Here is a 23,245-nt window from a genome sequence, read left to right as displayed (position 1 = left end):
GCAATGTAGGGTGGCAAAGTGTATCACAACCAGAGAGCCAGTTACTTCAGTTACCCTAAGAACAAGGCTGTGGAGGTGTGGCCATAGTGCTGGGGTGAACAGTGAAGAGAACTATGCTGTGGTTGCCGGGGAAACAGGCTCATTCAAAGACACTGCCCTCTTACCATCATCCACGCTGGCCACCTTGGCTTGGTTTTTATGCTGTTTTCAGTAAGCCTTTTATAAAACCATAATATTTAGCACACAAAGAAGTGTGAAAAAGATCATTCTTAGGCCCAACAGTAACTCCTCCTCCTCCAAGGCAGCCTGGGCCTGAGTGGAGGATCCGGAAGGCAATGGATACTTACTCAGTATTTATGCCACCTGGAACCTGACATAGAGCGCCTCATTTACTGAGTCCCACCTGAGAGGAAACTGAGGCTCACAGAGGTTATATAATAGAACTTGTCTCATATAGAGTAAGAGTTGACATCTTGACCTACTGGAGAAAAAGCATTACTCTAAGTATGCATTTTCTTATTGATACTGGACAGGCTCAGCTCCCAAGCTCTCTGGTTTCAGGGACTGTAAACTGCCACAATCAATTACTGCCAGGGACTTAGCCTTTTATATATGCTAGAAATATCTTTGCAGGTCATCACTGAATACTAGCGAGAGGTTTGCCTGCACTTACGGTCCTAAGAAAATCAGAACCAGGATGAGAATTTCGGGCTGCAAAGAGCTGTAGCAAATACAGAGTAACACTTGAGTGCTATGTTTCAGGGCGTGAGATGGAGACTAACAGATTCAGAATTTACCTAGGCCGGACAATCGTTTTATGGCATCTTAGGCCAACACTGGGTATCCTGCTTAGAATGAAGGATGAGAATTCAGCATGCCAGCCATGAACTACATGGTTAATAGACAGTAACAAAACTTTCAAGGGTCCTGAGGATACAGGCAGGATTCAAAAAAGGAAGAGTAAAAGCTATGTATATGCAGTGGACAGAAAGAGCCAGAATGTGAAAATACAGATCTGGGGTGGGCTAAAGAGATTCAGTAAGTGACTTCCCAGACTGTTTCGTTCCATTGCACATCCAGTTGGAAGCCAAATGCAAGCCACCAAGGTTGCAGTGAAGCACTGACCAATTATAGCACAAATATTTGTGGGCAGCTGTGGGAGTGCAAGCCACCTGCTCCAAGTTTACAGCTTTGTTAAACTTGGTAAACATTAAAAATGCAATGGGAACGCCCCTGATCTGCACAGCATCCCATGCCTGTTCTAAGAGGCCTTGCTCGGGGACTGGGGTGTTTCTGCCCTTGGCCAAGCCTTTCTCAGTCTGGGTCAGTACTGCCTTCTGCTGGGACATCAGTGTTGTCAGTCTCCAGGAGAGACTGAGGGAGGCTGTTTGAAGGGCCACAGGGATCCTGGAATACAATGTCCCTCCTTTTGTCCAGATAGATAAAACAGATTCAGCAGTGATGTGTCAAAGTTATATAGTTAAGGGCCAAAATAACTCTTGATCTCTGGACTTTGGACCTTTCTCTAGGGCTTCTCTCTCCACCTCAGGGTTTGGAGATGACGATAAAAGGGAGACATGCATACTGTCATGTGATAGTATGGCAGAATGAAGAACTGACATGAGCAAATACCAACAGTACCTTGGTTGACTTTGCAGATAGATGTAAACATGGGGATGGGCAGGGACCTGCCCAGAGGTTTCCCTAAAATGATCTGAGTCCCCCTCCCCTTTACACTGTTTATCCCAGTAGACATCCTTAAGCCCCAGTGATGAGTAGCAACCATGTTGCCTTCAGTAGGAAGGGCCACTCTTGCTTTCTCCTCACTCAGCTCCTGCTCACAGGGTCCTAAGCTAATTCCAGCTTGGCACTTACTTGGACTTTAGGCCTTCCTGCCCATAAGGCTGCAGCAGATACTGGTGCACGAGCTTGTCCCTGAGAGTCCCAGCCAGTTTGATTTTCTTTCTTGATCGATGTAAGTTGATGATGAAAAGTGTAATAGAGCCACGGACATAGTTGTGGCTGAGTTCCAGAGACAGAGAGAAGAGCAGGAGAAGATTAGACAAAATGGTCAGTTAGATGCTCCTAAATAACTTATAGGCTGTACAAAACAGAACCACCTCAGAAAAGTGCCTTCATTTTATGAATCATCCTAAGAGACCTTCAACATGGGAATGTCTGGTTATTACAGTTTCCTGAAGAGAAGATATCCACCTTCCACTCTACCCCATGTTTGTTTAAATTTGTTGGGAATATGTGTGTGTGTGTGTGTGTATGTGTATATAAATAAAATGACTGCCATAAAAGAAAAAACCAGGAAAATATAAAGAAACAAAGAAGTAAAAGAAAATTTCCCATAGTTCTATAATCTTGAAATAGTACAACATTTTGGTCAACATTCAGCATTTATACATCTTAGTCTGAGAATTATCAATATAGCATTTTAACTATAGGATCAAACTATCTACATAGAGCTTTCAGCTAGTGTATACATAGTTTCTCTCACTCATTCAGGAATGCTGAATTTCCAATCATAGAAATGTAACATAGTTTATTTAGCCAGTCCACCACCTTTATGGATTCATGCTCTTTCAATATTTTGCCATTATAAATTATGCCACAAAAGCCTTAATTTTACATAAATTATTTGTGCATCATGCTTATTTTTGGTGGTAAAATTTGGTGGTGATGCTGGAATCGCTGGGTCAAGGTCACGTGTGTGCACTGCATGATTGCACATCAGCTCTCCAGTCTTCCTTGCAATGTCCCTGCAGTGTTCACAGGAAGAGAGTTTACACTTGTGTGCTCTTACATGGCCTGCTTTGCCTAGTGTGGTGTGGGTGGACATGTTCAGACCTCTGGGGAGATGCAGAGGAACTGCCCATCTGATGACATGCCTGCTGCCCCTGCTAGGGGAGGAATGGAGGCATCGTGTTGTTTGGTTTTTACTTCTGAAGACACACTGTCTTGCTATGTCAGTGAATGATGAACGCCCTGCCTCAGTCTTCTCTGTGCTAGGATTACAGACACATGCCACCCTTCCCAGCTTGATGATCTTGGTCACAAAGGCCTGGGTGCTGAAATGAATATGGAGAGCAGAGCCCCAGGGAGCCACGGTGGAAAAGGAGTGTGAACAAGAAATAAATCTTCTTACTGGAAGCCGTCTAGGTCTGGCCATTCTTAAAGACTGGCTTTGGTCCTGGGGCTCAAATTCAGATAATAACTATTGATAGCAATGCCTTTATTTACTGAGGCATCTTAATGGTCTTGGGTGAAACTCTTTTTTTTTTTTAACCCATGACAACATCACTTATTCTGACAAATACACACATTTTGAGTATATTGATGTTATTTAGATGGTTTGTAAAAATTTGCTTCTGCCAGCTCTGTTTTAAGAGTACCCATTTCTTCATGCCCTTAAGAACACTGGGTATTTATCTTTTAAAACATCTTTGCCAACCTGAGAGAAGAAAATGGGATCATGATGTTGCATTTTATATTCTTGTTCATACTGAGGCGCACAGCTCTTTCAGTTTCCCAGTCGCCATTTTAGAATCCCTTTAGACGTGAGCAGGGTGTTTGAGCTAGGGGGAACATAGGCCCATGCAAGGAGAACCTTGCGGTGTGTATCAGCAAAGCTATAACGATTTCCCTCTCTGTAGGAAAAAAGACCTTGTTTCTAAGAGGTCCCGTGGGGCCCCATCTGGATGGGTTAATGAGAGGAAACAGAAAAAAATGACCCAGCCCAGCCTTCGAAAGAGGAGTTCAGAGAAACTCTAAGACAACTTTGCCCAGAGGAAAATGCTGCTTGCAGATATGAACCCCTGGATTCCTAGGTCACTGGTCTTTGCTCTTACAGAGGCCATGAGAGAAAGTTACACAGCCAAGGGCAGACTGGTAGGATAACATACAAGTTTTAAAGTACAAGGTTCTCTTCATTTGGGTTTGAGGCCTGGGAATATGTATTAAGATCTTGCCAAGATATTTGGCTGATGAGTTGGGTTTGGGAACTACAATCTTAAACCCAAAACACTGAGGTTATGAGAAGGACTCCCAGACTATCCTCCTGGCTACGTATCAGACGTTTTCCTGTCACATCTGTAAGAAGGTACACTGTTGTGTTCAGGCTTCTTGGAGGTCTGCATTTGTGTTCTGATAAATCATTAAATGGCTCCCCTATGCAGTCCTTCCTCAACTCCATTCTAATCCCCTGCAGCATGTAAATTAGCTTTGGCAGTCAAATGATTCAGAAGAGAATGCCAACTGATTTGAGCAGGCTTGAGTTCTGAAGGATGCTGGCGGCTTGCGTTGGCAGTGACTGTCTCTGAAGAAGAGTATCAGCTCATTTCTATAGGTGGGATCTCAGCTTAGCTGAGCTATGTACAAGACAGATGAAGACATCACTAGCTATAGGTACTGTGGGCTTCAGAGTGTGAGCAAAATAGGCATGGGTGGGTATCAGTTTAGCCAGACCACAGTAAACCCTTTTGCAAGCAACTATTAAACAATCGTTTTAAAGGCCAGCCGTGGAGGAGGAGAAAAGCACGTGCTTGCATTTATGAGTTTCTCCTTGGCAAGCTGGGGTAGAATGTGCCCTTAGAGACTAGGAAGAAGGGTGGGATGTGAGGAACTGGTGGTTTGGAGGGAGACCTGAAACACAGCATTGCTGTAGGGAACACTGTTTTTCTAAGCTGCTTGGCAATGGCTTGATTTCCATGTACATAGCTCTCCTGGGACAGACAAACCAGCATAGCCTAGGGAACTAATTGAACAGGTTCTCAAAGAACTCAGGGACCTCGTAGGTAGGAACTGGTAATGAAGACTGCTCGGACCATACACTGCTCTACTTGGTTGATGGGCAAAGGCACGAAGCAGAGGACTTTCGGCTACAAAGACACATTCTTGGGAAGGGGTTCCCACATAAACCTAGAGCATTGTGTTGAGAATACACTGAAGAATGGATAGTCTCTGTCCGCAAGTAACCAATCCCAGAGGAGTATGTACTCTGTTAAAAATGGTGTCTGGAGGCCTGGTCAGCTTGCCATTTTTACTGCCTGCTGTCAAGGCCTGGTGGCCTTTGGTTATCCCAGCAAATGCCCCTTTCTGGGGAGAAGCTGCTTCGGTAGAATGTCTGCCCCGCCGCACGTCTCACTTGTGGTGAGACGTTCTCACCAGCAGCCAGCCCATGTATCTGGAGTTCATCTGCTCTTCTCCTGCCTGACATCTTCTCTTTGTTGCCATGGGAGGAGGAGGAAGTGAGTCAGAGGAGGGATGCTGGAATGGGAAGATCCTGGATACAGGAGGTGGGAGATGTCAGATGGGAGGTGTGTCTTGAGTTCCAGACAGAAAACAGTCGTGTTCTAGAAACATCTCCAGTGAAGCAGGGAGTCTGGGAAAAGGAAGGGGCTGATGCGCGTCAGTCATTGATCATTCCCAGTGAAAGTTAATGTGCTCGAGAATGGAGCTGCTCCACTGTCTCCAAATCTAATTCAAAGGTTTTCGGTTTGGTAAAACTCAGGCCCTGTTTTGCCAAACATTTTTCCCCTTAATTTCAAAGCCCCTGTGTATTTTAAGGGAAATTTAATCCACATGTTTCTGATTCATTTACACTTAACTCATCAAAATATTGTTTTGTAAGAGTCATTTGATGTCCAAGAAACCTCAGGAACCTTTTTTATGAGCTTTAAAAAAAACTTCTTCTGAAAAACAGGAAGTCATGTTTTGCCAATAATAAACGAATTTGAACCCCAAAAGGCTCAATTTTGCTTCAACATTCACTAGGTTTCAGTTGGTTCTGAGTGTGGCTGAGGACCTCAGCTCCACCCCAGAAACATACATAGTTTCAGCAGAATGGCCATAAAACAGTTTCTCTGTCAACACTTGATTGCATGGAATGGAAGGCCTGCCAGCGCTGTATAACTGGTTAACTTCAGGCGAGGACAGAGGCATTTGCTGGTGTTGGTGTGAGGACCTGACTTCTCCTAAATCAGTTTTAGGGGATCAGGCTCTGTGAGGTCGGAAAGGATCCATAATGCATGAGAGACATGAAGGTGTCCTAGTCGGTGACAAATGACTACCAGGGAGATATAAAAGGGATGTCTATGCTCTGTGGGGTACAAGGCTGATTGATCTCTAAGAACCTTCTTCAAATGAAAAACTCTGCAACAAGTAGGCTGCCATTGACATACAGGGGACACACAGTCTGTAGAACTTCTTGTACAGAGGGGGTGCCACAGACTCTCCAGAACCTCAAAGGGTTGTGGAAGTACAAGCAGCCTAAGCTCCTGTTTAATATAGGCTATGTATTTCAGACTGTTCGCCAAGGTCGATTAGTATGAAGCCAATATATCCATTAAGAGATGATTCTGTAGTTTTGTCTTCTTTGCCTACAAAGAAACTTATGTGCATCAGCCAATAGTGCTGCTCCTAACTGGTGAGGCTGTGAGACAAGAGAGATACATGGCTTCTAGGAGCAGGTGTCTCTCCTACCGTTGTGCCTAGTTATCTGGGCACCTGACACTTAGTGCAAGGAGGAGACCTTGCAAAAGTATCCATTCCTTACATATTTGAAGGAATGAAAAAGACCTTTAACTTGGTCCTTATCATTATTGTAGTAGTTTATGAAAGTCTTCTTTCTTTTAATGAGAAGGAGAGTTTATTTTGATAGGAGCTTGGTGGAACTCCTTTCAAGAGGTTCTCTGATTGGCTTCCATAGAAGCGGGGGCATAGTTGGGGCAGGGAGGGATTGTTGGAGGTCTCATGATAGTGAGTGGTAGAATTCTATACCATTTTATTACACTCCCCCCTCTAGCTGACATGATCAGCAAGCACAGTAACTACAGCTCAGTCAGGAGCACTGTGTTTCATGTACAGGTCAGGCACTTAAAAGACCTTTCTCATGCCTGCCACTGTATCAGACACAAAGAACATACACAGGACCACTGGCCCCAGGTTCAAGGTACCATCAGGATGGAAGTGAGACCTCATGAGAATGTCCATGAGCACTAGTGTGAGCCCTGGGAAGGGCTTCCATGGGGAGGCCTCAGTGAGGACACACAAATCCTTCTCAGCACTTATATGTATTACTGGCTTATTCCTGGATGCAGACTACTATTACAAAGGCCACAGACTGGTGCATTTTCCAATAGGGACAGAAGGTGCCAGGCGTAATTTTTTTCTCTTGAGGCTGGGGTCCACTTTTTGGGTGGTTGCCTCAGGGCCTGCCACAGACAAGGAATACAATGTTGCCTTGTGTGATGATCAGATAATTCCAGGCAAGGCCATAAAGCAGTCAGTCACTGTCAGGTAAGGGACAGAGCTTCCTGCTGAGCAAATGGGATGTTGAAAGCTTCTGGCCTGTCCCCAGGACAGCGTTCCCTCCTCTACAATAGGCACTTGTATCTACAGGGAAGACAACAGCCCCTGGCGCCCACCTCTGCTTACAGTGAGGCTTTGAAAGCATCTTATCATGAGGAATGAACAGGCTTGGCCTCTGTCTCATCAAGGCCGGAGAAGGAACATATGGTGTAATCCGACCACAGCAGCTCTTTGTGATTTCCTCCCCTTGATCAGCCCAGATAGGCCCTGGATGGAGGTCTGACAGGAGCCAGGAGGCAGTCCTGCCCCCAGGTTTTCTCTGTATAGTAAGAGAAAGAATTCTTCCCAGGGTAATCGCCTCTGCCTTAAACAGGAAGTGATGTAAGACATAGATGACCAGTTGGTTTTTGTTTTAGATTCAGTTTTAAAAATTTCCCCTATGGTCTGTATGTTTTAAACTTAAAAAGAAAACCTGCCAAACTTCACTAGTAATTAACTTACCTGTTTTAAAGAGAACTGTGTTGATGCCCAATACTTCAGGCCTAAAGGAGGATAAGCTTTCAGTACCACACTGGGTCCCGATGCTTCCAGAACCTCTTTGCCTCCAAAGGAAGTCTACATTTCACAGCCTTTTAACACTTAACATGGCTGAGGTTTCTGAAATACGGGAACTGTCCCTGAAGCTAGTGTGCTTCCCCTTGGACACTCTTTCCAGAGACCTAGGTGGGACCCCAACCAGTCTACACCACGTGCTCTGGTGCCGTAGATACGTATTTTCTTAGGCTCTGTGGTGGGTCAGAGCGTCACACTCAGCCTCTTGTCTTGGCTCAGGTTTACACACACACACAATTTTTGTGGGCATCCCATCAACTGGCACAGCCAAAGTGCCCAATAAACATTTGTTGCTTGAGGAAGAGACTGAACAAAAAGCATTGTCTGGACCCTTCCTGAGTAAATCCTAGAGACGAAAGGCTTCCTTGACAAGAAGCCATCAGTCCTCGGCAACCTGCAAAGAGAATGGTGACCACAGAGGCAGTATTCAGTTAAGACCAAGTGAACAAAGGTGGGCTTTGAAGGGTCCCAGGACCCCGGCTTTCTAAGAGGGGCTGCTATTGGGTGACCTTCTGCTCCCACCGTTTGTGGGAAGACTTACTTGTGGTGGTTTGTGCAGTGAGCATAGATTCTTAGTTTGTCTCGGATGACTCTTCCTGGCCGAGGCTTCCGCTGGAGCCCAGCTACGTGCACTGCCAGGACTTTGGGGCCAATCAGACGCTTGTAAAGCAGAGAAAGCCAATAGTCCTGAGGGGAATAGAGAGGTGGAGTCAGGGAGACAACGCATGCGCACTCAGGTGTGCTGAGAAAACTTGACAAACACGGGTCAGAGACTACGTCCTGCCAGGAATATAGTGTGGCTACCCTCCTAGAGCAGGTTGCTAGCTGATAATGAAGAGCCCTTTCTAACACAACCTTCCACTGACTAAGTGGGGCAGAGTTAACTGATGTGGCCTCAGAGCAGCTTGTGGACAAATGAACCAAGTTCTTCTCAAACGAAATAACCAGTTGGGGCGAGAGGCTTACATTTCCAAATTTACTTCCTGTGGCCTCATTTTCATGCTGGCTTTCATGTGGTTTCTGTGAAGCTGGAGAGTGGACATTTCTAATCCTTACGATGTCACCAATATAAGAATATAAAATATCCTTCTCCAAACACTGCCCTGGAGGAGCGTCAGAGAGATGGGGGTGAGGTCTCCACTCCAGAGCCAGAAAAACAAACAGAATAAAGCTTGTAGAGAGTTTTAGTTCCTGGTTATTTTCAATATTTGGTGATAAAAAGAATGTTCCTAAAGAGATTTATAACTACTTAATAGATATCTACTCTGTAGCCAGCGTGTGTCTAAGCTTACAAAAGTCTGCCTACCACCATCTTAATTTTGTGTATTTGCTGTTACCACAGCTTGTGTTTGTATTTGATACAACTTATAACTGAGATTTGTATTGTGTAAACTTTTTTTTCTTTAAAGTTTATTCAATACAACATAATCTCCAGCTTTAACTGAGGTGGCTGACCACATCCATGACAGAAGCCGCCTCTGGCCTCGAGACTTGAGAGCCTGCATGGCCTTCATTACATGAAGGTTGGGCACATTCCTGTCAGCTAGCTTGGGGTGTTTGGGCATGTGGATCTTTTGGGGTGACCAGCACGCCTTCTTTAAAAAGGAGTTCATAGATGGCAATCCAATTCTTCTTAGGCATCAACATCGAGGCGGCTGCAGGGTCCAAGATGGAGGCTGGCTGTGTAAACTCTTAATATTAACTGATGGTTTATGAACTCAGTGTTTATAACCCACCCATGTAAGACCCACCTCAAATTCTGGAATTCAGGGCAGACTTTTTAGTGTTAAAGACATCAAGTGGTCTTCACTGTGTTCCTCTTTCCAGGCAGAAGGCACTTGGGGATGTGTGTGTGTGTGTGTGTGTGTATGTGTGTATGTGTGTGTATGTGTGTGTGTGAGTATGTGTGTATGTGTGTGTGTGAGCGTGTGTGTATGTGTGTGTATTATGTGTGCATGTGTGTGTGTGTATTGTGTGTGCATGTGTGTATGTGTGTGTGTGTATGTTTAAACTGTGTGATCATTTATCACATCAGTGGCCCAAAAATGTCTAGTAAATTTTATAAATCAGAACAAATATCTTAAAGAACCTTCGTCACCAGCATAGTTCTACATCTGCTCTGATAGGAGGTTTTAAGCCCTGCCCAACTGTTTAATCTAATTCTATGTGGCCATAGAAGGCTGTTAAGTCTCATAGTACTTAAAATGTAAATGTTTGAAAATTTTCTAATTACATCAATAATTTTTAATTTCTTTAATTTACTCTTGATTATAATTTTTGTGTGTTTTATTTATGGCCTATCACGTTTCAATAGGGTATCTGTTTCATATCTGATTTCTAACATGTTTAAAAATAATAAAAGTTTAATAAGCTGCAAATTGGCTACTAATAGCTTGGTATGATATAATCTCTCTTCTGGTTGGAGATGTTTTCTATTTTATAGATATGAAATTGGGCTCAGAAAGCTCAAAGGTACATGTGAGGTCACAAAATTAGTCAGTGGTCCTCCACCCAAAAAATAGGGGTATATTTTCCTCCAACAGTGGTGCAACACTTTACTTTGTCTGAGAAATAGAAAGTTACATTGTATAAAGGTACAAGGAAGCTTACAGGCAAACACTCTGTGGACACAGACTCCAGAAGTGACCCTTAGTTTTAGTATAGAAAGCGACTGTGATGTAACTTCTGATTCTTACAGTCCAGAGCATTCAGAATAAAAGGCACATGCACAACACACTGTTTCTCCAATTGCAACCCAGTCTGTTCCTTTTAAAAAATTACTCTTCATTCCAATGTTTTATCACAAACACTTGGCTTTTTATTCAGAAAATCTGAAAAAGCTAAATAGGTTTGCTCTCAGTTTTGCACTTAGACATAGCTATGATCTTTGTGTTATGACAATGTTCAACTAAGGTAAGATTTTCAATTAAGGTAAGGCATATTCATAGTAAAAACAACATTTAGGAAAAATATTGCTTAATCTCAAAATACATGTAAAGGTAGCAAACATACTTCCGAAAGGTCAGCTTGAGTATTCCTCATCATTAGTAATGATAAAGTTAAAATCACAGCAAGCTATCCTAACTTTAAGTGGTCCTTTTGTATTGTGAGGTAGCTAAATGCCATGCCATCTCAAGAAGGACTCTGAGGACCCTGGATGAGTCCCTGAGGAGTCTGTGATGGATGGGTTAAAGATGGCGATGCTTATTTCTAGTAACTACAGCCTTTTCTTCAGCATGGCATGGAAAGATCCACGTAGGAATTTGTATCTTAGCCAGGTAGACATGACAGCTTAGGAGTTAATGCACTCACAGCATCACATAACCACGGCCACAGCTCGTCTCCACAGCTCTCTTCACGCTGTAAAATGGAACCTGACCCATTAAACTTTAGCCCCATCCCCTTCCCCCGGGCTCCTGGTAGTCACTATTCTGCTTTCTGTGCATCTCAGGTAAGTGACTCATGAATTTTTCCTTGGATGACTGTCTTATTTCATATAGCATAATACCCAAAAGGCTCATCTATGTTGTACACATTGGAATCTCCATTCTTTTTAAGGTTGAATCATGTTCCATTCTATGTACATGTCATGTTTGATTTAACTTGTGGCCTCATGTATTTTGAAAAATGTCCCAGGTGTAATGAGAATGATGTGTCTGCTGCTGTTGGGTGGAATTCTGTTTGACCTACGTGATTTATTGTGGTTTGGGCCTTCTGTTCCCTAACAGATCTTTTCTTTAGATGTCCTCTCTGCTATGAACAAAGCACTGACATCTCCTGCTGTAACTTTCTTCTGTTTCTCCTTTCAGCTCCGACAATTCCACCCTCATACTATAATGGTCTGTTATTAAGTGTATGGGTGTTTATAATAGTTAAATTTCCATGTACTGAATTACTTCAATGATTGTGCTTTTCAGACCCAGATTTTCTGCTTGGCCTCCTTTTGGACTTTGAATTTATTGATTTGTCTATTTTGTTACCACATCTAGTTCTTGACTTTCTCAAGATCATCTTAGAGGAGCTTTAAGGCAGTAGAATCTTTAGGAGAACTGTCATCAGCTCTTCTTCAGGGACACGTTTTACTGATCTGGTTTTAAATGTATCATATGCCACTGTTTCTTTTATGCCTGTGATTTTTGTTTTTGACCCTGGATCTAACAATGTTGCAACCTCTAGAAATCACAATTCCCCCTGCCTATTGTTGTTTACGTTGTTTCAGGCTGAGTCCGTGCCAGGGATCACTGTATATGTAAACGTGCAGTTCCTGCCTTGCAATCCTACAACACTGTTTTAATGACCACTATTCTATGTTCCAGTTTGAAATCTGGTAGAACAAGTCATGCTATCCCATTCTCAGGACAAGCTTAGTTTATAGTGGGGCTTTGTGCAGACAGAAACATTTTAGGATTAGATTATCCAATACCTAAACCAAAGCTGTTGAGACTTTGGAATTATAATACATTCATAACTCTAAAGAGGAGAGTTAACACTTTTAAGTATTAAAATTTTTAATCCATAATTATGACAGGGACTAACAAACAACTTTTGGGTGGGGTCTCTCTCTCTCTCTCTTCCTGTATTTCTGTCTACTCTGAAGATGAAGAAGATGTTCACAACTACACAAAATTTTTTCTATTAGATTATTTCAATCTTTTATAATAAAAATTTTTATTGGAAAAGACATGGAAGCCTCTGAAGCTTAGATCATGAAATTAAAAAAAAATATTTTTCAGAGTGTTCTAGCAATGATGGCCGGGTAGTAAGCATAGCAACGAGGAGAATTCAGTGCTAACCCTCCAACTTGCTCTGTTGGCAGACTCACTGATTTTCCATTTGTAGAGAAGACACTTTTCAAAGTGCCTTACACTCCCTTCTGCCTGCCATCCATTTGATGTCCTCTCTGAAGGAGCTCTTTGCTTTCACTCTAAAACAGTGAATCACTGCCAAGTCTTCATTTTCCATCCCAAGCCCAGTTCAAGGGCTATGTGTCCTGGGAAGGAGTGTGGCCCAGACAGTGGCTATGGGTTTTCTCACACACTGAAGGCTACTATCTGGCTTTTACTCTTAAAAGTTTCAGTTCACCACAAGCTCACAGTTTAAAGGTGAATCCTTTAATACATGAGTCCTAAGATGCTACATGTGCAGTGTATACACACACACACACACACACACACACACACACACATACACACAGAGCGGAGAACATAGACTGGTGCCCTTGGGTAGGATGGGAAGAGCCAGGGGAATAGCAAAGTGGAGTGTGGAGTAACACAGGCTGATGGAACTCTTCATAGCTGTTTGCATGGTGGACTCACAATAACGTTTTACATGGTTTTCTCCTGAAAGTCACACACAGGCATGATTTTTGTATGTAGTAAATAATGAATTAGATATCATGTAAAATACAACAAATCAAATCTCATGAATGGGTTCTTATTCGTGATTTCTTTAGACAGATAGGTTTGCTGATAGGCTTCCATCTCTGAATTGTTTTGCTGCAAAAGGGATGTTACAGTGATGCCAATCATCTCCAAGGTTACAGTGATGCCAATCATTTCCAAGGTTACAGTGATGCCTATCATCTCCAAGGTTACAGTGATGCCAATCATTTCCAAGGTTACAGTGATGCCAATCATCTCCTCTCTTGGGAGAATGGAGGATTGTGACTGGCATGTTGGTTGAGGGTAGGAACTTTTATTATGAACCTTTTCAGACTGCCTTTTCATTCTTTCCTTTCCATCCCCCTACCTCGTCCACTTCTAAAACAAACTGACAGACAGACACAAAAACAAAACAGGAAAACAAAACAAAACCCCACTGGATCTCTCTTCCCCTCTCTCCCCTTCCCCCTTCTTCCCCTCCCTTCCCATCTCTCTCCCTTTTCCCTTCCCTCTTCACCTCTCTGTCCTCACTGTCCCCTTGTGAAAACTACTTTTCCACAGAATCAAATTGTTTTCTTTCCCTGTCACTTTCTCCTTCCTTCCTTTCCTTGTCTCTTTCTCTTAAATGAATATATTTTATTTATATAATTAATCACAATAAATATATACGAATGTGATGATTCCAAATAATTTCTTAAGGAAATAACATGAAAAATAGGATAAATATGACTATATATCAAAGAAAATAATATATAAATACATATATTTACAGAAACTAACTACAAAGACACTGGATGAAAGAACACTGCAGAAGTTCTCAGACAGTAAGAGTCATTAATGGGAAAAGAAAATTCTATGACCTTTTATGTCAACAGTGAGAAATTTCCAAAGGAAGGAATGTATTACAGCTTCCAAGGGACAGAGAAAGACACAGACATTCTTTAAATGTATCAGGCATGAGAAGCTGAAGAAAAATCGTGTCCATTTATTGGCTGGAGAGGGAAAACTAATAGCAGGTGACACTACGGTGACAGGGGTTTTAAATCTTTCTCTTTCACTCAGTATTTGTCAAAAAGTCAATTGTTGTCTGAAAGGAAGACAAGGCAGTGTATGGAATGAGTTGAACCAAAACAAATAGGAAAAGAGAAACTGACAGAGGACTACAGAGCTTACTAGATTAACTGCTGAGCTGTATCCTTGAGGTCTGAAATGACCAAACCAATCCTACTGCCTGGTGCCGAGGAGAGGTGCTGAGACTCAGCTGTGGAATACCCACGTGTTTAAGGCTCTGGAGCAGTACCTCGCCATATGGTTGAAGGATAATGAATGGCCTTGCTCTGATAGAAATATTTGCAAAAGGAGAGCAGCAGTCAGGGAGCTCCTATAGCAAAGCATCTGACCCAGCCAATGGCAGCAACGGAACCTCCCACAGAGTGGGAGTTAAGGCTTGAAAAAGTGAGAGGAAGAGAGCTCAAAGACCCTGGGACAGGGAGGGGTTCAGCGTCACAGCCTGAAGGCAGCCCCATTGGCCTTGCAAACAGGGCAAGAGTGGGTCAAAAAGAGGATGGCAGAGCCAGCTCTCAAGACCCTAAGGGTTTTAGATGTCACTTTAAAATAAATGAAAAGGTTATAATTATGGGGTGAAGCAGAGACAGTGACACTATTTAGTTTATATTTATCAGGTTGGCTTTCACAACTGTGAAGAAGGTGGATTGAAGAAAACCACTAAGGAGCTAATTTATGAGGATGGTGACCATGGTTTGGGTAAGGAAGTTATGTTGGAGAAGAGTAATGTGAGATAGATTTAGGACATGCTAACACTCACAGGACTGGATGTGCATATAAGAGTAATATGAGATATATTTAGGACTGATAGGACTGGATGATTGGTTGGATACATAAAATAAGTATGAAAGAGGACTCATGATTGTGAAACAATGACATTTTAAGACTCTGGAAGATGGGATGGCAACTGGTTGCTTGGCAACAATAGCAGTGTTTCCTTTCTATGTACAATTCCATTTCCTTCTAACCCATCCATGATGCAACAGAGCTTGGTGATGCCAAATTTTACCAGGAACAAATAGGTAAAAATACAACCATAAGAAACAGCATTAAAGAGATACAGGTAATGACTACAGACAGATGCTTCTATGAGTCAGTTCTGGATTCTTTTGTCAGTTTTTATGTCTATGGATCCACTGCATGGGTTTTCAGGATTTGTATTTATCCATTCATTATTTCTCAAGCTTAATAGCTATAAAAATTTAGAATCAGACAAAGAGACCCATGGTTCAGAGGGCTAAGCTCTGCCCTCTTCTTCATGAAGGCATGTGCCCCATTCTTAAGTTAGCACTCCTTTCTGGATCACATATTGAATAAACAAGATCCTAGGAATCTGCCCAGATCACCTCTGACATTTTGTCTGAATCTGCATGGGCTGAAACTTGGAGTTTGGTTTCTAGACCTAGGGGTCTGGTGAATTATAGTTCTGACAATATGTGCCGGTAGGCCGGAAAGGTAACAAGAGGAAGTTGCTTGTGGAGATGTGACCAGATGTGGGCTTGCAGACTGGCTTAATTGTATGCCCCAAGACTACTGATACATTACAAAGGAGGACAAAAAGGGAGCTGGAGTGTGGCATTAGGCTCTGACCAATCCAATGAAAGCTGTGGGTCCATTAATTGATTTTTTGGTGTTATTAGCATTTTCTAAGCATATATCAGTGCTATACTAGTATTCTATCTATTTACCCTAAGAGTTGTAAAGATGAACAAGACATCTTTACCTCTAGAGACCTCTATGTCTCTAGAGACTTATTTGGCAAAGACACATGTAGACATCTCTCAATAAAATGAGCTAACTAAAGAAAATAACACATGAGCAGGAAACACTTGTATCCCTTTGGAAATTCAGAAGAAACACTGTTTTTCTGACTGAGGAATACATGGATGCTTGCTTAGAGAAACAAAAGTAGAGAAATAATTTGCTTAAAGTTGCAATATATAATCACTCAAATCCTAAAATTTATTTATTGCCTTTAAACTTGTCCTCATAGGCATTAAATGAGATCTAGAAGCATCTATCAGAGTGCTCGATGTGATATAGCTGTCTCCTGAGGGCCTTTGTCAGTGCCTAGCAAATACAGAAGTGGATGCTCACAATCATCCATAGGACGGAGCACAAGGTCCCCAATGAAGGAGCTAGAGAAAGTACCCAGGGAGCTGAAGGGGACCGAAGTCCCACAGGAGGAACAACAATATGAACTAATCAGTACCCCCAGAGCTCGTTGGAACTAAACCACTAATCAAAGAAAACACATGGTGTTACATGTGGCTCTAGCTGTATATGTAGATGAGGATGGCCTAGTTGGCCATCAATGGGAGGAGAGGCCCTAGGTCCTGTGAAGGTTCTGTGCCCTAGTATAGGGGAATGCCAGGACTGGTAATGGGAGTGGGTGGGTTGGGGAGCAGGGGGAGGGGGGAGCGATAGGGGATTTTCGGAGGGGAAACTAGGAAAGGGGATAACATTTGAAGTGTAAATAAAGAAAATATCCAATAAAAAACATAAAAAGAAAATATTTAATAAATATTGCTTCTTCCTAGCTTTATTCTAGCTTCATGAAAATATTCTTAATGTACATTGTTATGTTTCATCTTACCCTAAAAACATACCTGACACACACACATGCTTGTGTGTGTTGGAAAGGTTGGATAAAAGTTCCTTGAAGCATTTATCTTTGTATTTCTAGGGCCCTAGACATTGGTAATCAATAAACAATCTTTAAATTGAGTGAACAATCAAATTAAATTTACCTAAAGCTGATGTGAGGATTCCTAGGCTGGATGGGAATGAAGCGGTACCACCCCATGTCAGGGGCTGGTGTGGTCTTGCCTCAGGCACCTCAGTTTGTTTTGCTCTCACTAATCTGTGCTTCGGGAAAACACATATGGACTGACATGGCTAGCAAAGTGACAGTATTTTTTTCTCTTCATAGAGATTCTTATGTGACCTCCGAGGTCACAAAATCATAGTTAACTCTTAGCAAACACAGATGATACTCCTGGTTTAGGCATCTGTCCTTGGAGAGCCAAGGAGAAATGACGAGGAATACAGCTATTGGTCCATCACTAGATGTGGTCCAACAGAGCTGACACGCTGGGGAAAGGACCCCATTCTTATAACTTCTCCAAAGAGGGAGCTTTAAGCCAGATCCAGAAAATTCTATGTGATGGAAGTGTGCTTTGAGCATTTTTCTTTTCTGGAGGAAAAGAAATTCTCTCTGATCCAGTGCTATCACTCAGAGCTATTGGATGGGCTAGAGAAGGAAGATTTATTGTTTTAGTATATAAACTAGACCCTTTCTATCTTGCCTTTTTTAAAAATTTAATTACTTTTTTAACTTATTCACTTTACATCCCACTCACTGACCTTCCTTCTGGTCACTTCTCCCACAATCCTTCCTCTATCCCCCTCCCCTTCTCCTCTGAGTAGGTGGGACTTCTTCCTCCCCACCCCCTCCCCATACTTCAAGTCTTTGCCAGGCTAGGCACTTCCTCTCCCACTGAGGCCAGACAAGACAGCCCAGCTAGAAGAACATATCCCACATACAGGCAACAGCTTTTGAGATAGCCCCACTCCAGTTGTTCAGGACCCACATGAAGATCAAGCTGCACATCTGCTACATATGTAAGGGAGGCCTGGGTCCAGCCTGTGTGTGTTCTTTGGGTGATGGTTCGGTCTAAGAGCCCCAGGGTTCAGGTTAGTTGACTCTGTTGGTCTTCCTGTGGAGTTCCTATCCCCTTTGGGGCTTCCTCCTACCCTTCTATATCTTGCCTTTTATGTTCAGAGTTTTGAGTTTTATGTTTATTGGATGAAGGCAGGTGTACTGGCTAATTTTGTGTCAACTTGACACAGCTGGAGTTATCACAGAGAAAGGAGCTTCAGTTGGGAAGATGCTTCCACGAGATCCAACTGTAAGGCATTTTCTCAATTAGTGATCAAGGGGGAAAGGCCCCTTGTGGGTGGGACCATCCCTGGGCTGGTAGTCTTGGGTTCTATAAGAGAGCAGGCTGAGAAAGCCAGGAGAAGCAAGCCAGTAAAGACCATCCCTCCATGGCATCTGCATCAGCTCCTGCTTCCTGACCTGCTTGAATTCCAGTCCTGAACTTCCTTGGTGATGAACAGCAGTGTGGAAGTGTAAGCTGAATAAACCCTTTCCTCCCCAACTGCTTCTTGGTCATGATGTTTGTGCAGGAATAGAAACCCTTACTAAGACAGCAGGTGAGGCACTGTCTGCTCTGGATTCAAAGATCCAAAGATAGAAATAATAATTTTATTGTAATAAAACATGTAATGGGTGCGTTAGTTGAGGCAAAAAATGCCTCTTGAATTATTCTTGTTTCAAGAACTTGGATAGCAGATTAAACTAAGATCTAGGATGCTATTAAAACACTCTGCTGTTTAAAACACTTGTCAAACCCCCAAGTTGATATCATTAGATTCAATAATTATACATCTCACAGTTTATTCTTAAGCAAAGATCATACATATGTGCAAAGATTATCTGTGAGACAGTTGCAGCTACTTTGCTGATGTGCACATATCATCTGTCCCCTCCTGGCCACAGCACCTGATTTTCTCTCAGACAATTCAGCTGTGAGTGTGCACTGCTAATCAGAGCTCCCTTGAGGTAGCTGACAATATTAAGCCAGTTGGACACTTTTCTTCAGGGAATCTGAAAAATGAATGAAGTGACCGACTGGCTATGTGACCAAGAGCCTAGAGAAGCTTTTTCTATGCAGCCATGCCGTTCACTGGCACTGTCATTAGACTCTGCGGTGCTTCAGCTTTTATTCTCTACTTAATACGCTTCTTCTCAGTGATTCAGGAGCTAAGAGCACACTCTGCTCTTGGTTCAGTACCTGGCATCCACACAGCAGCTCACAAACACTTGTAACACAGGTGATCTGAAGCCTTGGCCATGTACAGGCACAAGTCCATGCCCTCCCTCTACGAATCAAAGATAATATACACACTGACATGATTTCCTATCTTTTCCTCATTATCACCACAGAATCATAACTGGCTGAAGAGTCAATGGGATAAAAACCTGAATACAATTGTTCAATAAGTTAACTAAGAGACAAATTATGACAGATTCATCTATGGATACTTCATAGTTCCTAAAAACATCATTTTAGAAGAATACTAAAGGATTTTAAATTATGTTTATTAGATATTTAGAAGGAACAGAATAATGATACAAGGGAAGGCTGTCTCTGTGGTCAACCTTGCGGGATATGTGTCTAATGAGTATGGCAAATCTCTCCTGTAATAGGAGTGGAGGGAATTTTTTTGAAAGAATACTTCTGACAGGAGACTAAAAGGAAAATATACAAATAATTCAACAAACAAGTAATCAAGGAAAAAATGGCCCAATTAAAAGCTAGGCTAGACCCAGGCCATGGGAGAGAGGCAACCCCTGATACCACTAATGATACTCTGCTATGTTTGCAGACAGGAGCCTAACATAACTGTCTTCTAAGAGACTTCATCCAGCAGCTGACGGAAACAGATGCAGAGGCCCACAGTCAAATATTAGGCATAGCTCAGGGAGACTCGTGGAAGAGTGAGGGGAAGGACTGGTTGAGGAGGTCAAGGGCATCACAAGAAGACCTACAGAGTCAACTAACCTGGGCCTATGGGGGGGTTCATAGAGCTAACCTGGGCCCATGGGGTGTTCATAGAGCTACCCTGGACCCATGGGGATTCATAGAGCTAACCTGGACCCATGGGGGTTCATAGAGACTGAACCACCAACTAAAGAGCATGCAGGGGCTGGACCTAGGCTCCCTACACATTTGTAGCAGTTGTGAGCTTGGTCTTCGTGTGGGTCCCCTAACAATTGGCGTGGGGATAGGGGTCTGTTGCTGACTGTGTTGCCTGTCTAGGATCCCCTTCCCCTAGCTGGTCTGCCTTGTCTGGCCTCAGTGGAAGAGGATGCACTTGGTCCTGCTGTGCAGGATGGTACTGGGGGCGGAGGGAGCTGTTTCCCTTCTCTAAGGGTAGTGTTATGTGAGGAGAGGGGCTGCAATCAGGATGTAAAGTGAATAAATGAATAAATAAAAATGGGCTAGAGATCAGAATAGATGTCAATAGAAAAAATAAAAATAGATAAAAATACCTCAAAAAAGAATTTCATCGTCCTTGATAAATTGGAGAAATTCAAATGAAAACAACTTTGAGATTTCATCTCACCCCAGTCAGTATGGATAAGATCAACAAAACAACTGGCAAAAATTGTTGTGGAGTTCATGGGGAAAGGAGAATTCTTATTCACTGCTGGTGGGAGTGCACAGTGGTGCAGCCACTTGAGAAATACATTCACCAGATGACCCAGCTATTCTACTCCTGCCAAGGAGTATGCCCAAGGTACTCAGCATCCTACTCTGGACACACTTGCTCAGCCATGCTCACTGCCATTGTAGTCACAACAGCTAGGACACAGAAACAGCCTACATGTCCTGCGATAGATGACTGCTAAATGAAAATGTGGGACATCTACATCATGGAGTACTATTCCACTGTAAGGAAAATGAAACCATGAATTATTCAGAAGAGATTACACTGACTGAAAGACAAGTGTGGTGCATTCTCTCTCATCTGTAGTTCCTTGCTCCATATCTTCAGGTGTGAGGATGTAACACAGTAACCACAGAAACCAGGTCTGATAGGGACTTAAAAGGAGACTAGCAGGATATAGGTGACATGAAGGGGGAAATGGGAAAATGGGGAGGAGGATCTAGCTGAGGAAGAGGGAGGAGGTCAATCTAGGAGGGAGGAGGGACAGATAACACACACAGGACACAGGACTCAGAGAGTTCAAGTCAAATAGAACCTAAAGCCTCCTTCCTGTGATCTAGTTTCCACAGAACCAGAATGTACTTTGTTAGCTGCCCAGGGAGGCAACAGTCTGATCCGGCTGTGACAAGTATAAACCATAACACTGTCTAATGCTGCAAGATGCAAAAGGTGTAGTAGTGGCACTCATGTCTTGGTGGTAACCAACAGCTATCTGATAGGACTTAGGCCAACTCAACAGAAGAGAAATCATGCTTGGTACTAGAAACCTATCTAATTACCTGGGGCTAGTGAGATCATAGATCTCAGAGGAGAACTAGACCAGCAAATTACTAGCTTCATTCTAAACCTTATCCTTATATCCACAGATAAGTGTAGCTTCCATCCCTTGTCAAAGAAGCTTTTCTTTACAGCAAATGGAGACCATTACAGGAAACCACAACTGAATACAATGCATAGATCAATGCACTAGGAGTTCAGCTCCAATGGATATTTCATCAATACAACTGCTATACCTAAGGTTCAGGGAACATCGTGGAAGAGGGGGTAGAAAGATTGTAAGAGCCAGAGGACCAGGAAGTCTGCTCTGAGACTATCTCCTAGAAATGACGAAGCCTCCCTCATTATTTAAACTGAAGTTGGATTTCTTTTGTATTCCACTCAGTGGAAGGCTGAAATTCTCTTCATAGAGTGGGCTAATGAATTTTTTTGAATGCTCAAGATACACTCAAATTTGCACAAATTCTTCCAGTGAGTTCTGGAAACAACCACAACTATTTGCTCTTTGTAATAGACAAAGATACCAAGGCCTGGAGACATAAAGTAGTTTATCTAACTGATAAATTGTAGTCCTAGCTGAAAACCCAACGCTCAGACACACTCTAGGTCTTATAAATGTTGAATGAGTGCATACATGAAATCAAACAGATAAAGTCCCTTATTAATGATCTCCAAATTATAAATAAGAATTGATTTTTAGGATTAAGAAGTGACAGCCTACTCAATGAAGTAACCACACTGCCCAAGGGAAATGTCTTATTTAGTGAATTAGTGACTTCACTCAGACTTCTTTTTCACTCTCAGAATCATTGCTGCTTCCAGCTACAAGGCAGCCTCATTCTTTCCCCTCCTCTGAAGGCCTCTGTGAGACTCAGTAAAGCAGAGGGAATAATTCACTGGCTGAACAAGGTACTTGAGAAGGCAAGAGGTGAAAACATTCCTCTTGCTTAGACTGACTCCAGGGCACAAGCTCTTTGTGGCTCTTTCTTTTGAGCAGAGCCAGATCCCCAGGTATGAAGGTCATTGTCTAAAGCCTCACCGTGTGCAAAGGGGTCCAAAATACAAAGAGCCATTTCAGACAAATTTGAAAATTCATTATTTAGTGAAGAGGAAAAGAGTAGGCAGCCAACATTTCTCAACTCTAAAAGTAGAATTCAGCAGAAAGGCAGGTGGGTATTGCCAAATTTCAGAGTCTCCTTGATTTCCTGGGAGATTCCTGGTTCTAACATAGTTACAAAGAATGCAGGGGGCAAGCCCAGCGTGGTGAAACATGGGGGCTGAGGTTAGAGGAGCCCAAGTTTGAAGCCAAGAATCTTCATCTACATAGTGAAAGATCCTGTCTCAATACCCAGTCCAACCCAACCTCACCCAACCCAACCCATATCAAACCAACTCAGACTCAGCATCTTACAACAGGAGCAATCCATTCTCTAGACTTATAAGAACCTGAACTAAGATATGGCCTTTGTGTCATCATCACTACTGATAACATGGGCCAGGTGATGTTTATTCTGAGGGCTGAGATGTGCACTGGCCTGTACCAACTGGATAGTGGCATACCTCTTTCCTAGTTGTAATATTGAAAATGTCTCTGACAACTGCCAAATATCTCAGTGGAGAAAGATCACACCCTCACCTCCCCACTTGGAGAGTCACTGACTTACAGAGGAGCAAAGAGAAAACACTGTGTGTCCCCTTCCCAAACATTCTAGAATATCCTATGAATGTAAACTCTCACAAGCCTGAATTGAGGACCTGTTTTTTCTTGGGGTGGTGGAGGGAATAAAGTGTCT

At 42.7% G+C, this 23,245-nt stretch overlaps 1 protein-coding gene across 3 annotated transcripts in view; it reads right to left on the bottom strand.

The window, feature by feature from the left end:
* Positions 1 to 23,245, bottom strand: part of Hpse2 (heparanase 2 (inactive)) — a 602,344-nt gene that overhangs the window by 19,644 nt on the left and 559,455 nt on the right. For all 3 annotated transcript variants that reach the window (XM_021151789.2, XM_021151790.2, XM_085833912.1), the window contains 2 exons: positions 8,471 to 8,616; positions 1,876 to 2,022 (listed from right to left, as the gene is read on the bottom strand). In XM_021151789.2, the coding sequence (XP_021007448.1) occupies positions 1,876 to 2,022; positions 8,471 to 8,616 (293 nt within the window). The remainder of the gene's footprint in view (positions 1 to 1,875; positions 2,023 to 8,470; positions 8,617 to 23,245) is intronic.

Source organism: Mus caroli, unplaced genomic scaffold (assembly GCF_978045245.1).
Source record: "Mus caroli unplaced genomic scaffold, Mus_caroli_1 scaffold_20, whole genome shotgun sequence".
NCBI classification, from domain to species: domain Eukaryota; kingdom Metazoa; phylum Chordata; class Mammalia; order Rodentia; family Muridae; genus Mus; species Mus caroli.
Note: the sequence above shows the minus strand (reverse complement) of the source record. Positions and strands in the feature narration are given on the sequence as shown.